The sequence below is a fragment of the Bacillus rossius genome, chromosome 8, assembly GCF_032445375.1.
Source record: "Bacillus rossius redtenbacheri isolate Brsri chromosome 8, Brsri_v3, whole genome shotgun sequence".
Lineage (NCBI taxonomy): Eukaryota > Metazoa > Arthropoda > Insecta > Phasmatodea > Bacillidae > Bacillus > Bacillus rossius.
In genome coordinates, this window is record NC_086336.1 from 45,138,388 (window position 1) to 45,154,821 (window position 16,434).

Below are 16,434 nucleotides of genomic sequence, written 5' to 3' on the forward strand. Positions count from 1 at the left end.
GTTTACAGAGGACACGGTAATCTTTTACAGTTTATCTTGTCACGGCGATTGTTTAAGTATTTAATTAACTGCATTACACATTGTGGAAATTCATTACTGGTGCTTCAAAACCACCAGAAAAGAAAAACGGACGAGGACAAGTCAGAATATAATGTTAAATATGACAAAATCGCCCGGTCCCGTACCTTTTTAACGTCTTGGTGTTCCGAGTTTCTTTGGCTTCGTTACGACACAGAAACAAAACAAATGTTTTGCAAAGTCTGCGAAACGCATTCAAAATCATCTGGATCAGTTTTTGTTACGGGCTGCTCAAGTCTGTAAAGACTGAAGTCTATAAAGACAGACTGGCGAAACTGTCTAAATGATGATACACTGTCTGCCCTCATGCGTGTTGAAATACAGTCACCTTCTGAAAGTGAGTTTGATCCAGCACCAGCAATAAATCTCTGGTATCATAATGTTCAGAGAAAACGTTGACCCTTTCAGCCTCCTTATCGAAGATGTTCAAGAGAGAATCAGCAAAGTAATTCGTGCAGTGACTCAGACAGAGACTCGTCTGAAAATGATGATTAAATAAGGATGTTAAGTGTGTGATAAAAATAGGTGCAAAATATAGCAAAAATCCTTTTTTCTCACTTTTTCAGCGACTTTGAAATTTTTTTTATTTGGGTAAAACAGCGGACAGGCAAATTGGATGGCTGACAGGCAAATTTTCGATTACACCTGTCCGTTGGGCAGGTTAAAATATTCCTTAAAATCTAGCCCTGATCATGTACAATAAGGTCCAAAAGATCATAGGCTCTCTGACCATGGTATAGTCTATGTCATTCAACTTGTCTCAGATTTGACATTTCTCAAAATTAGTACCATTTATCTACCGCCACTTTCAAAGATTAGCGTGATGTTTGTTTACGAACACTGTCAGATACATGAAGTTGTTTATATCAGTGGTAGAAGGATACGTTGAAAAATGGTACTACTTTTTGTTTACTAGAATATTATTATCTTTTAAAAAATTTAACATATACATATTTTTTTTAAATAAATATTGAATTTTACACAGAAATTTATGTGCAAACGGTTAAATTAAAACCAACTTGTAAACATCGATGGCTGTCGTGTTCGTGGTGTGAATGTAATATTGCAAGAAATATTTTATAACTACATAGTTGTCTGTTTTCGGTTTTTCGTAAGGATAAAAAATAATAATTAGTGCCACCATTATTTTCCCATTTCATTACACCCCAGGTTAGACTTCAAATGCATTTCTGTATTCATAATGATGTCTTTTCAGAGTGTTCATCAGCTGATGATAAGGTCACAATCCTATGTCAGGTCACTATTATTTTTGCACTACGCCTCTTGTTCCCGTCTCGAGCGGGAGACGCGCTCGGCTGCAGCGATGACGCGATGTTCAGCTGCAGGCCCCGCGGAACATCAGTTCGCCACTACGCCTCTTGTTCCCGTCTCGAGCGGGAGACGCGCTCGGCTGCAGCAATGACGCGATGTTCAGCTGCGGGCCCCGCGGGACTTCAGTTCGTCACTGCGCCTCTTGTTCCCGTCTCGAGCGGGAGACGCGCTCGGCTGCAGCGATGACGCGATGTTCTGCTGCGGGCCCCGCGGAACATCAGTTCGCCACTGCGCCTCTTGTTCCCGTCTCGAGCGGGAGACGCGCTCGGCTGCAGCAATGACGCGATGTTCAGCTGAGGGCCCCGCGGGACTTCAGTTCGTCACTGCGCCTCTTGTTCCCGTCTCGAGCGGGAGACGCGCTCGGCTGCAGCGATGACGCGATGTTCTGCTGCGGGCCCCGCGGAACATCAGTTCGCCACTGCGCCTCTTGTTCCCGTCTCGAGCGGGAGACGCGCTCGGCTGCAGCGATGACGCGATGTTCTGCTGCGGGCCCCGCGGAACATCAGTTCGTCACTGCGCCTCTTGTTCCCGTCTCGAGCGGGAGACGCGCTCGGCTGCAGCGATGACGCGATGTTCTGCTGCGGGCCCCGCGGAACATCAGTTCGTCACTGCGCCTCTTGTTCCCGTCTCGAGCGGGAGACGCGCTCGGCTGCAGCGATGACGCGATGTTCTGCTGCGGGCCCCGCGGAACATCAGTTCGTCACTGCGCCTCTTGTTCCCGTCTCGAGCGGGAGACGCGCTCGGCTGCAGCGATGACGCGATGTTCTGCTGCGGGCCCCGCGGAACATCAGTTCGTCACTGCGCCTCTTGTTCCCGTCTCGAGCGGGAGACGCGCTCGGCTGCAGCGATGACGCGATGTTCTGCTGCGGGCCCCGCGGAACATCAGTTCGTCACTGCGCCTCTTGTTCCCGTCTCGAGCGGGAGACGCGCTCGGCTGCAGCAATGACGCGATGTTCAGCTGCGGGCCCCGCGGGACTTCAGTTCGTCACTGCGCCTCTTGTTCCCGTCTCGAGCGGGAGACGCGCTCGGCTGCAGCGATGACGCGATGTTCTGCTGCGGGCCCCGCGGAACATCAGTTCGTCACTGCGCCTCTTGTTCCCGTCTCGAGCGGGAGACGCGCTCGGCTGCAGCAATGACGCGATGTTCAGCTGCGGGCCCCGCGGGACTTCAGTTCGTCACTGCGCCTCTTGTTCCCGTCTCGAGCGGGAGACGCGCTCGGCTGCAGCGATGACGCGATGTTCTGCTGCGGGCCCCGCGGAACATCAGTTCATCACTGCGCCTCTTGTTCCCGTCTCGAGCGGGAGACGCGCTCGGCTGCAGCGATGACGCGATGTTCTGCTGCGGGCCCCGCGGAACATCAGTTCGCCACGTTGGCGGCGCCGGGCGCGGGCGGAGACGACACGGCCGCCACCACGACCTGCGTCGACTCGCCCGGCACGCTGAACGCCGCCACGAAGACGTTGATGATGGTGACCAGGAACACGCCCACCACCACGTAGTTGTTGATCTTGTTGGCGTGCGACATCTTCGCCTCTCCTTTCAGGTCCAGCTTGCCCTTGAAGATGAGCGAGATGCCCACGGCCACCTGCGGGACGGGAGAACAAAAAAACTAATTGAATCAGGAATTGGCAAAAGGTAGGCCTACCAAGTCCAAGTAAGTAGATTGTTGGGAAACAACAGAAAACATATTATTGTTGACCTTTTGCAAGTTCCACATATATTTACTAGTCCGTATATCGTATTTCTTATACAGGACTTGGTTACTTTTCTTGCTGACAGCAAAGAGAAAACTTTGGAGATTCGGAATCTCGTATAACATGAATTTGCTCAAAAAGTGGACTTGGTACCTTTTGCAAATTCCTGATTCAATTACGGTGCTTCCATATCTGTGGCGGATGACTGTTTAATGAATTTTATCAAGATGGGCAGTATTTTAATAAATGCCTTGTCGTTAATTATGTCCAATTCCGGGGTTTAGTATTTTTATCCATGTCTTTTTTCACTTAATCGAAGGTGTTTCATTATATAGTTTAAAATTTCGCTCTGCAAATTGGAATGCTGCTCTGACAACGAATTATAGCGTCGGTTTGCAGAAATTACGTGAGATTCGCGTCAAGAAATGTAACTTGAGAACACAGTTTGATTATATTTATCACGGTCGGCATTGTTTTAAAGAATTCTGCGATAAATTTCTTGTCAGAGTTTCGTATTTGGTTATAAGTGTATTTGCTACACGAGAACACGATAATTTGCTTGTTTCAAAGATTAGATGTTACATCTCTCTGGCGAGTACTGAAAGATTCGCTCACATTTTTTTTTTAATATATAAATTGGGATGCCAGTTTTAAAAGTGGATAGCAACGAAAATAGATTTTTAAACGATATAAAATACAATATTTTCTCACTGTATTCGAGTTAAGCATATATGTGTATTTTGGGTAAGTGTTTACTCAAGAGGCATGAGTCCTTATAAAAAGTTTTTTGTATATTTACAGATCACTACGTGTGATAGGCATTTCTCGAACGTTGAATTCAGTGTGACTCATATAATTTGAGAGCAGATATTGGACATAAGCTTTAAAATATTTCAATCAAATGAAATTCATTTTTGTACAGAAAATAGTTTACTATATACACGTTTGAAGAGTTAAAAAAAATACGTACAACTATTGGTAGACGAAGCTACGAAGAATAGTGTATATAATTACAATGTTGAGGAATATGATGAATTTATACCCTTGTAATGGCAAGAGAGGACGATCAGAAAAAGGAACAGCCTGTGAAAATTCCGAAAAGGTAGCACTCACCGGCGCCGAACAACCAGACTCTGCCCGGTCTAGTTTTGAACTTCCCAATTACCCAGCCTATCCACGTTAAACACTTGTGGGCGTGTCTTGACACAGTCTATGCCCATATTTTGTTAAAAAATATTTATATATATATATAGTCAAAAATTTGCGTCAACCAGGGGCGGATCCAGGAAAACTTTTCTACAGGCGCTGTCCCAAAAAGAAAAAATTGCTGTTCCGAAACAAGACCTAAGATAAATCAGAGATCGGCCTTGGAATATTTACAAAACTCAGAATCTTAGAATACTGAACTTTTGTACTTTCATACAACTTAGGATGGAATAAAAATTTTACACGTGATTTAAATAATTATGTTATCAATTTTACCCTCCAATTAGTTAATTCGTTTTTACACTCTTTGCTGTTTACACACAGCTACAAAATACATGTTTATCAATTTAGGTACTTATTATAGACAATAATATTTATATTTCAATTTATGTAAATATATGCATATCTTTTCCTTCTCTTTTACCCTTCTTAGGTAATATTATACCTATTTGGTAACCAGGACCAAGCTATTGAACAATCGGTATTATTCGGATCCATAGCCTTCTCTGTCCTATGAAGAAGATAGAGAAGGAAGTAGATACCGAAGATAGGCAATCCCAACCTACTATTGTAATTCAGTGCACTTCTCCTATGACCTCCTAGACTCATGAAGCAAGAGAAAAATATACGAGGACTGATTTTTTTTTTCAACTTCCGATGGGCTATAAAAATACAAATTTACGTAAAATAATTATTTTATTGCCTAAAGTACAGAAGGGTCTTACTTATTTTTTTGTAAATAAATGCCAAAACGGTCAAGGCATGAGTTATATCGTAACACAAGCTCCACGCCGCCAATGAGGAGAAACATAGGGCTAACGCCTGGATCTTATTTTCCCTCACGACGCCGCTGTGAGGCGGGTGGACTAGTCACGCGGAGCATTGTGCCCTACTATTCGCATCTATTGTGATACGTCTTGACCTGGGAGGCAGTGCGCCGCGCGATTAGTCCACCCGCCTCACAGCGGCGTCGTTAGGAAGAGGGAGATCCAGGCGCTAGCCGTGTATCTCTATTCACTGGCGGCTAAAATTTTCGAAGAAGGCATCGAGAAGCTTGTGTTACGATACCTCAACCGTTTTGGCGATTATGTAGGAAAAATAGGCAAGACCCTGCCATAATTTTGGCAGTAAAATTATTACGTTATGTAAATTTGTATTTTTTCTTATAGCCCATCGGAGGTTAAAAAAACAGCCTTCATATATCCTAGACTACAGAAATGAAAATAGCCAAAATTCGGGTTTCTATGGGCTATCGCCCCTACCCGCCTTTCCTTTTCGAGCCGCACATGGCGACAACAACCATAACTAAATTTGCTTGTTCTCCATGTATATTTTCTGGTATCAGTTCTCTACGACATGCATTCTTCTCTTGATCCTCGAGTCCAGAGTGTGATAGAAGGAGTGCACTGTATTATCATAATAGGTTGGTATTGCCTATCTTCCGGTATTTACTTCCTATTCTATATTCTTGGTTGAGACCATTCAACCCGCAGGACAGAGTAAACCATATTGATTGTTAGGGACATGGATTTTTTCCAGGAAAAACATTTAGACTATTTGAGAATAAACAAATTTGTTGTCTGTAAAGTCAGTTTACGGACGATAGTTTAACGTGACAACGTCATAACAAAACATTGATGAAATGATTGCATACTTTTATGAATACAATTTAATCATTTTTATTGAATTATCACTATTTTGTACGAATAAAAAGAAGGAGTGAAATTATATCTACAATTTAATTGATAAATTTACTTTTATTTGCACTCATTAATTCAAATATGTTTATTACTTTAACGAAGAGGATATTTTAACTATAACTTTTATACATGTTTGCTATTTAACTTCTTCCAATCTGTGTTATTCTGTTAAGGATAGGACGATGATAGGAAAGTATGGGAGTGTTTCAAGTTTAATGTGCCTCGAAAAAGTCAAATCGATGGTTGTTCCAATCGAGTGGAAGAGAGATAGATGCGGCGCAAGCGTACAATGATCGTAACGGGACACAGCGTAACGGGACAATGTGCGTAACGGGACACTTTTTCGTGAGTGCAGCCGGCGTTCATCGATTTATTAGACGTCGTCACGTCAAAAACTATAGCATCGTCTGTGTTTCATGTTTGGTTGAGTTTCTTACAGTAACGCGTCCACCGTTGGTACACGAATCACAGCCATCCAGTGTGGTAGCAAATGCGTCCTGAATGGCCCGGGTCAAATAAAGCAATTTTTTTCTCTCGCAGACGGTCACAAAATCACAAGGAAGAAACCACTGGCGTAGGCATACATTATTGAAATCTAATGAGAGTTCCGATTTTTGTGTGAAAAGTACATAGGCATACTGATTGTTTAATAGTCCTGTCACCAAAGATGAGAATTTCCCAGAGAGAGAAGAGAGAAAAAATGACTATACAACTAAAAACATTAATATTAAATTAAATATAAATATTATTGTTTATGAGAAATCTACATAATAGAGACATATTTCATAAGTGTTTGTGAATAGCAAGGATGTAGTAACAAATAAGCTAATTAAGCTTATATTCTCCAAAATAAATATCCGTTAAGAAGTTTAAGTTTGCGACAGTGTAACCATTTCCTGACCGTCAGAGATGAAGAAAAACTGTTAGCACTGGTTAGTGCGAAGTAGTATTGCAAACGGGTTTAAGGTTCGTGTGCCTGCACAATTAACTGTTGCATCACAAGTGTTCCTGTTTGCAAGCCATTAGCGGCGCGGTAAATATATACGTATTTAAACTCTTCACAATCTCCAGGTGCTAACCGACTTCTATTCCCCGCCAAGGTCTTAGATTTTACTTCGATTTGGTGCAGTTACGTTCTACGTCTGGTGCTTCTTCTCTGCCGCCTCCCTTCGTCGTTTATTTTCATTTAATCCTGTGTGTTCGGATTTTCTTTGTGTTACTGTTCCTGTGTTCATTGTGATTGTATGCGCGTTTTTGCTATTAATAAACGGCTAATTGACACCTGGTATCTCTGTTTCGATGTTTTTATTGGTCTGTAGGTTTCTTTCACTTGTGTTATCTTTTCGTTAATTTTTTTTCTGTTGGCTCGTATAAAACAAATTAGATGTTGGTTTTAAGTTACCTCTGGCATCAAATATTGAAGTTAATTCAGGTTTTTATTTAATATGCTTCACTGCCCTCTACTGGCCTGGTCCAGGTCATTTTTTTACGTTAAAATCTTTACGTTAAAATTGCTAAGATTTTGAGTTTGACTTCAATTAAAATGAAAATAACGTTAGCTGGCAAAGTTAAATTTGTTAACATTTTTTTTAAATATGGACAAGGATAACCAAATGTAATAAACAAATAAATAAATAAATAATTGGGGATTAAAGCAATGCTGGGGGCTACTGCGATGTGTTGTTTAAAATATTTTACAAAAAAAATTTTATTTTCATCATCCTTTTAAAAATATAAATAAAAAAAACCTGATGATTTTAAAAGGCCATGAAATGTTAATTTTTTTTACTGAAATAAATTAGACCATATTTCATATCAGCCAGTAAAATTGTATTAGTTTTATATTCCATTTCATTCTCCTTATCCATACTGTACAATAACTTTAACAATGCAACTTTGCCAGGTAATTAAGCAAAAATTAGCGATGTATATATTTTTTTTCATTGTGTGAAAATTTAGCCAATCTTAAAGTCACAGTTTAACCGCTTGGAACGTAAGTATAAAATAATGACCTGAAACGGGACATACGCCCTTAAGGCAAGACCTAATATGCTATATTTTATTATAATATTTTTAAGTTAGTTCCGGGTAACATTTGTGGCGAAATACGTCGGAAATGGGACTATATAGGCAAACATGTATCTATTAACCACACGTGAAAACAGATAGTTTAACGTCTGGTAAGTTACCTTAATGTAATAAGTCAAACAAAAAGTTTTAGTTTTTGGATAATTAGGGCGAAAATATTTCGAGGCCATCTGTAGGGGCATGCATATTTCGCGAAAAGATTCCAAGACGAGCTTAAAGTTAAAACATTGTAGCATCATCTTTGTTTCTTTCTGGGAGAGTTTCGTTCGGGTATATGTCGTCCTAAGTGGCTAGGCCACATAACGCAATGACCACCAATCACAAGGAAAGGAAACAATATCCTAGCGCGGGCATCACTTTTTGAAGTCTAATGAGCGGTCAGATTTATCCGCAAAAACAATTCGTGCCCCTACGAACTATACCGAGTCTTTTTTTTTTCGGGAAAAAAATAGCATCATCAGCTCTAGCCTGTACATATTTGGACCCGCGAGGTTCATAGGCTTACAAGCGAGGTTGCCGCGTCTCCACACAGTTAGAAATAACAGTAAATTTATGGACGTTACAACGGAGAATTTAACTCAAATAAACGACGAGTGCTTCGTGATTTCGAATAAAAGAAATCTTCCTATGAATACTCCCGAGTTTTACGACTCGTTCTAAACATACGTGAAAACTGAACAAAAGAAGAGTGTTCTTGTTGTGGACTTAACCAGTTGTTGAATGTTTTGTTTTACGGGGGGAAAAAACCTAAATTTACGAAGATCCCTGGTTAATTTGTGATCAGTGTTCTATGAAAATTTAGGGTGGAAATTTTGAACAGTGTAGGGCCTAAGGGCGCCAATATTACAGTTTGTAAAAAAAGGGGGGGGGGAAGAGACCTGGGTGTGTGGAGTGTTTTTAATATTTTGGAAGACGAAAGGCGACTTGTAAGTAGTCATAAAAAAACTTCCAGTTCCGACCCTCATAAAAAATTTGTCCTGTTACTAAAATAATACTAGGCCATGGTTCTCATACTCAATAACAAAAAAAGAATAACACGTTATTTTAACTACTTCATTGGAAACCAGTGAATATCTAGCAAACACAAACAAATGAGCAAATACTTTATACATTAAAAAAAAAGAAAGAAAAAAATTATTATGCATAGGTTAGTCGACACTATATTTATGTGAAGGAAAAAATAAAGCAAACTGTAATTTTAGCAAACTGTAAATTTCATTTCGTCTTGCCGAACAGAAGTGACACCGACCTGAGATTTCCTGTTGGAATTACGTGTCAAAAAATAAAGCATATATGTAAAAACCGCTATATAAAAAGATTTTTTGACGTGACAACGTCTAATAAATCGATGAACGCCGGTGGCACGCACGAAAAGGTGTCCCGTTACGCACATTGTCCCGTTACGCCGTATCCCGTTACGCTCATTGTACGCTTGAGCCGCATCTATCTCTCTTCCACTCGATTGGAACAACCATCGATTTGACTTTTTCGAGGCACATTAAACTTGAAACACTCCCATTCGTTTCCTACTTTTCCTATCATCGTCCTATCCTTAACAGAATAACACAGATTGTAAGAAGTTAAATAGCAAACATGTATAAAAGTTATAGTTAAAATAATCTCTTCGTTAAAGTAATAAACATATTTGAATTAATGAGTGCAAATAAATGTAAATTTATCAATTAAATTGTAGATTTCATTTCACTCCTTCTTTGTATCCATACAAAATAGTGATAATTCAATAAAAAATGATTCAATTTTATTCATAAAAGTATGCAATAATTTCATCAATGTTTTGTTAAGACGTTGTCACGTTAAACTATCGTCCGTAAACCGACTTTACAGACAACCATTTTTTTTTTTTTAATGTTGAACGGCGTCTATGTAATACCGAATTTTAAAATCATTTTCTTGATGAAAGAAAAACACCTGACTACACTACATTTTTTTTTTTTTTTTTTTTTCGCCTTTTCTCTGAGAGCTAGAGGCACGGGCATGGGCGCCCGTGATATGGACCTCGCCGACGGTGGGAAGGGAGGGGGAAGAGAGAGAGGGGTCGTTACCACAACGCCGAAATACCACAACGCCAAACGTACGATAACGCCGAATACCATAACGCCGAATGCCCAATTGACCGCAACGCCGACAGCTAGAAAACTGCTGTGTACCACAACGCCGAAATACAGTAACGCCGAAAAAATGTTGCTGCGGGGAGGTAGGAACAAAATGAAAAACTGAATGAATTTGTGTGTGTTTCTTAAATGTATCTTAACGCCAAAATACCACAACCTAACCTAACCTAGGCTAGCCTAACCTAGTCTAGCCTAACCCAACCTAACCTAACCTAACCTAACCTTTGTGGCAGTCCTGCAATGACATTTATCGGCGTTAATGTATTTCGGCGTTGTGGTAATTCGGCGTTGCGGTACACAGCAGTTTTCTAGCTGTCTGCGTTGTAGTCAATTTGGCATTCGGCGTTATGGTTTTCGGCGTTGTGGTGCGTCCCCGAAAGAGAAAGAAGCACACACCTGCAGCATGAGGCTGATGACGATGAAGGTGACGGCGAAGTAGAAGCCGGCCGTCTTGCGGCCGTACTCCACCAGGTAGCGCAGCTGGTTGGCGTTGGACGTGATCAGCGCTATGTCCATCATGCCTTGCGCCACCGTCTTCTTGGCCGCGTACGAGGCGTACTTCTTGTTCCTCGTACCCTGCGGGGCACGGACCACACGGGAGGAGATGCATGAGAGCGGCACTGACACTGGGAACTGCCCTGCATCATAACTACCAGCCGAAAATTTGTTGTCTGCAAAGTCGGTTTACGGACGATAGTTTAACGTATAACAAAACATCGATGAAATGATTGCATACTTTTATGAATAAAATTGAATCATTTTTATTGAATTATCACTATTTTGTATGGATACAAAGAAGGAGTGAAATGAAATCTACAATTTAATTGATAAATTTACTTTTGTTTGCACTCATTAATTCAAGTATGTTTATTACTTTAACAAACAGATTATTTTAACTATAACTTTTATACATGTTTGCTATCTAACTTCTTCCAATCTGTGTTATTCTGTTAAGGATAGGACGATGATAGGAAAAGTAGAAAACGAATGGGAGTGTATCAAGTTTAATGTGGCTCGAAAAAGTCAAATCGATGGTTGTTCCAATCGAGTGGAAGAGAGATAGATGCGGCGCAAGCGTACAATGAGCGTAACGTGACAAAGCGTAACGGGACAATGTGCGTAACGACACAATGAGTCATCCTTTTTCGTGCGTGCAGCCGGCGTTCATCGATTTATTAGACGTTGTCACGTCAAAAAAAATACTCTGACGGGCGAAGAGGAGTTAATTACAACGTGTTAGGTTCATAATGTTTATTTAACTACTTGACGACTAATTGCTTAGTAACAGAAATTAAAACTGTGCGAAAAACATTTAATACAAAATAATTTTCTATACAAATTACTATAAGATGCAAAATTTCTAGTATGCCACACCTTCAATATATGTGGGTAACACTGGTTTGTTTGCCTAAAAAAAAAGAAGTTTATTCATTACTTCTCGCAATCAATACATCTATATACATAAAATAATGATGCAGTTTTAAATTTTAACAGTGTCAACTGTAAGTGTTTTAATGTGTTGGTTCAAGGTCACAATCTGTTTGATATAGGCCTATGTTGTTTTTTTCTCGCTTGCAGCGCGAAAGAGTGGCTCTTTCCCAATTTTTTTTTTGTGAAATATACATAGGTACAGGCCGTAAAAATCCGCGGTTTCATTCAAGAATGTGCTAAAATTCAAATAACTATACCTTTGTGCTGCTTTAACTACTAGAGACCGAAAAAAAAAATCGAGAATTCATTTCGCGATACAAACTCAGTGGAACTCACGGGGAAATTAGTAAAATCCACTTATGATACAGTGACGTTCCGTTACACAAATATAAACTGTATAGGAAACCACAGATCCAAGTGGAGCAGTTTCAAAAAATTCTCATTCACATTTCGCTGATTCGGAACTATATTTCCACTTATTAGAATTAATTATGAAGATTTACCTACATGTAATCATGCGGGTATACAGTTTTGAGTTAGCCGTTTGTATGTAGTTTTTGGCGTAAAAATTCTTAATTTTAGGGTAGCATACATAAACAAATACAAATTAGGTTATACAATCACCCTGAATAACTACAGTTTCTAGTGTTTTGAGGAAATAAAATTTGGATTGATTTATGCGTTATATACCAAAATTAAATAGTTATGCGAGAACGTCTACATACTAACGTCACATGATCATGTATCATGCCAGGATTTTAATACAAATTGGTCTTTAAAATCTTCAAAACTATTAAACAAGCCCTAATTAAAATTATATGTACATTTGTAAACAATTTTATGATATGTTTAAATCATAAGCAAAACCTGGAAATTAAAGAAGAAAAAGAATATAGGGAACAACACCATTAAGGCTGGGTTTCACACGCGATGCTGATTTTTATTTCATTTACCATTAGTTATTTATTGCTTATATGCGAAGATTTAAACGATACCTTTTTTGCATTTTTGTTATGTCAAAAATATTTTCAAAACAGATATCCACTAAGTTTCATTCAATGAGAGTAAAAAGTCATATATTGTTTCGCAATTAGTATCACTTTCGTGACCTCTTACTCATTACACATATCACACTTAGTGAACATTTGTTGAGAACGTTTGTGGTATAACGCAGCGAAAGCAAGGGAGGTATTGTGTTAAAACTTACGGAAATAGACCTTGACTGGAGAATGGAAAAAATTCGTGACAAAACCTCATTTTCGCACGAAACCAGTACCACAGCTTCCCCAGAGGCTTGTAGCGTGCTTTGCTATCCTGTCTGCCTTAACTGATCGTTCAGCCTGACGACTAAGGCCCTTCTCAACCTTCACACGTGAAACAGCTCCCCTACAGCAAGATGGCGACCGATAGCAGAGTATTTTAAATCCAAGATGTCCGCCGACACCCGCCAGAATAACATAAAAATACAAGAGTATAATTTTTAAATTTGTTTCAAAGCTATATGACTCGTATTTTTTACTCAGTTTGCCAACGACTTTCATTGTAAAAGCAAAAAAAAAAAAAAATCAGTGTAGTATTTCTGGGAGATATGATTTCGTTTCAACTGTTGTGCTGAAATTTTTGGGTACGGTATTTTTGTGCTGTCATCATTTTGTGGTTTTTTTTTTTTTCGTTCTTTTAGTCCATTTTTCTTTGTTTGTTGACCATATTCCTGTTGTGGAGTATTGTGTGGCGTTAAATCCTGACAACGGCAATTTTTTTTTTTTGCTTAATTTGTGTTTCTTTTTTTTTTTTGTAGTTTTCTTCTACGGACATACATGTGCTAGGCAATGGCGTATGTCCAAAAGCTTACTTCAAGTCACGATTTATGCCTTGACATGCTAAAAAAAAAAAGATTGTAATGAATGGTTGTTCATCGGAATGACAGCGGGGGGAAAAAGACGTGTTGAATGAGAGCCGGCGGGACGCGAAGCCGCCGCAGGGCTGACGGGAAGAGAGAAGGACGCCGCGCGCGCGCGCGCACCTCTGTCGTGTCCTCGACGTCCACGATGGTGACCTCGTCGTCGGCCCGGTCCGCCGGCTCGTCCTTGGGCGACGCCGCGGGGTCGACCCGGACCGCCGACGTCACGTCCACGCTGCTGGAGGTGATGGTCACCATTGGCGCGCGCCGGGTCCTGGAACAAGTGGTGCGGAGGGAGATGCGAGACCCCCGGTTGGCGTCGAGCCGGGAACAACCCGCGACTTCAGCGACCTCCAGGTGCAAGGGAGCAGCCAGGGGGGGGGGGATTAGGGGTACAACCCCCCCCTCCTTTATCACCAAATCTTCAATTAATTTCTTAGCACCACCACCACAAGTACGATTTTCAAACCCCACATGCACATTGCCTAATACCCGCACGCACAAAAATTAGCACATGTCTTTGGCGTGTTCTCTGCAAGAAATTTTTTTTTTTTGATTGAACGTTCACGTTTTGATGTGACATTCTGTTTTACAGATTTACTCCATGATAAAAGTTATTGTTTTTGAAAATACCAATAAAAGTTGTCTTGTCCCCGAGTTTTCTGGTAACCACTTCACTAGAAGTAACACCAATGTTCAACTTGCTATGTCTATGTGTCTATTCATCACTCAAACAAATTTCATATTAAAATTAATAAAATTTTTACCATTACAATATTTAAATTTAAGTACCGAAAACTGCTAAAATAGCACTATTTTACACCTTAAAATCTAAATTTTTCCGGACCTCCCGCTTTATTACGGGGGGGTGGAGGCCCATGCTTCTTAACACCCCCCCCATACACAAATCCTGGCTCTACGCCACTGTCTGGGCGTACGTGCGGGAAACTACGCGCAGTTCGTCAAGTCGCAAAGTTAGAATGCAAAAAACCTCCACACACTCTTGCAATCTGCTCGTGTTCGGACCGCATAGTTATTCGGACACGCCCCTCTACACGACCCGCGACCCAGCGATGCCCGGCCAGGAGAGAAAGTGAGCGGAATCAGGTTGGAGCCAATCAACAAGGGGTAAAAAAAATTGTTCTCGTAAACAAATCAACCGAATGGGAAAGCACGCTTGAAATTATTCTTCCCAAAAATCCCGACGAAGCCGCGAAATTAACCGGGTCTCTGCCTATATATGACAGACTCCACGATCCTCTACGTACTTCAGGTGAAAATTTAAAAAAAAAAACCTGCTCATTTGCTACCGACTCGTGACACCTGTTAACTGGGATGCTTGAGATCCGACACCTTCTTTTGTTTCCAGTGGCTCGGACTCCTCCAGATAAACAGAAGGCGAAGAACTAGTTTTGGATTTTGGCCTATCGCGAAATTAACTCGCGATTAATTTTTTTTTTTTTTACGGTCTCTACCAGTAGGTGGGGGGCCATGTACGTTAGGCGAAAAATTTTCCAGACCAGCTGTGTGTTAAAACTTGTTTCGCCGATTGGTTGGGTTTTATTTCAGGTGCACGGCCAAGACAGCTGCGGACGCCAGAACAGGGCGACGGCTTCTCTCGCGGACGGCCGCCGACTGCCGTCAGGGAAACGGTCCCCAGCGCGGACGTACCTTTGTTCCGGTCTGCTGATGAGCGCTCGTGTCCTTTTTCGCGCGAAGCAAAGGACGCGAGTTTCGGTCGGTTTGACGGTCACCCACCCGGCTGGCGGGGTCCCCTGGTGCCCCGGCGCTGCTCCGCGATAAGCAGGCCCCCGCGCGCGTTGCGGCGGCAGGAGATAGCAGCTGTGGCAGGGACCGCGAGGCGCTCGGCCGATATGGTCACTTGTGGTCCCGGTCCCCGCGGGAAACCGCAACGCGAGGAAGACGATAGGCGAGGGTGACGCAACTGCTTCCGGGACGGAAAAACTTCAACATCCTGATGCCTGCCTCCCTCCCCCCCTCCACCCCCTTTTACAATTCCTTCTCCTAACCCCTACCGTCCGCAAAGCCCAACTCTCCCTAAAAATTTTTATCGCTGGCCCAGCCGTTCAGCAAACTCCCGTAACTTCATGCAAAGGAAGAAGTTAGACACTTTTTTGGAGATTCCCGTGTCGATGTGAAAAATTGCATACATACACACACATACACACACACAAACAAACACTAGTCGTGTGTCCGATGGGAAAGTGTTTGATCCTTATTTTCTTTTTTATGAATTACCAAAAAATGCTGGTACAAACTGACTTTTTTTATATATAAACAGAAGATTGAACACAAAATTCCATATTTCTAACTTCTAAAAATGAAGAACTTCCATATAAACTTTCATCCGCTATTTAACCAACTTAGGGGATGGATTTTCAAAAATCCTCTCTTGGTGTTCACCTACATTATATAAGGGGCTCCTGTGCAAAATTTCATGCTTCACGACCCACAGGTTTAAGCTGTGCGTTGTCTGTCAGTCAGTCACGATACGTTTTTATAGGTATTAGATTATTTTGAATAACTTATTCGCCCCTTTTTCACTCCTTAGGGGTTGATATCACAAAAAGGTAAAAAAAAATTTTTTATATAAATGTTTTGTTGTACTTGATTAGGTTCTAAGATATAAATATTTATTTTAAAACAATATTTCCCCTTTTTAAACCCTTTGGGGGGATGAATTTCGCAAAATAGTTAAATTGTAGTTGGTAGTATTCATGTGCTTATTCTTGGTACCCAATATATTTTCTTATACTTGATTAGATTCTGAGATAATTAATTATATTAAAACCATATTTATCCTCTATTCGGGTTAAATTTCGCATAATAGTAATTGGTACTTTTCGTATGCT

At 41.0% G+C, this 16,434-nt stretch overlaps 1 protein-coding gene across 1 annotated transcript; it reads right to left on the minus strand.

The window, feature by feature from the left end:
• Positions 1-622: 622 nt before the first annotated feature.
• On the minus strand, positions 623-15,447 carry LOC134534838 (ninjurin-A-like). The gene is made up of 4 exons (XM_063373464.1): positions 15,233-15,447; positions 13,685-13,835; positions 10,627-10,806; positions 623-2,995 (listed from the first exon to the last, which is right to left on the minus strand). Exons 2-4 carry the CDS (start codon positions 13,817-13,819, stop codon positions 2,768-2,770), a joined length of 543 nt encoding a protein of 180 aa, XP_063229534.1. The 5' UTR covers positions 13,820-13,835; positions 15,233-15,447; the 3' UTR covers positions 623-2,767.
• Between the last annotated feature and the right edge of the window lie 987 nt (positions 15,448-16,434).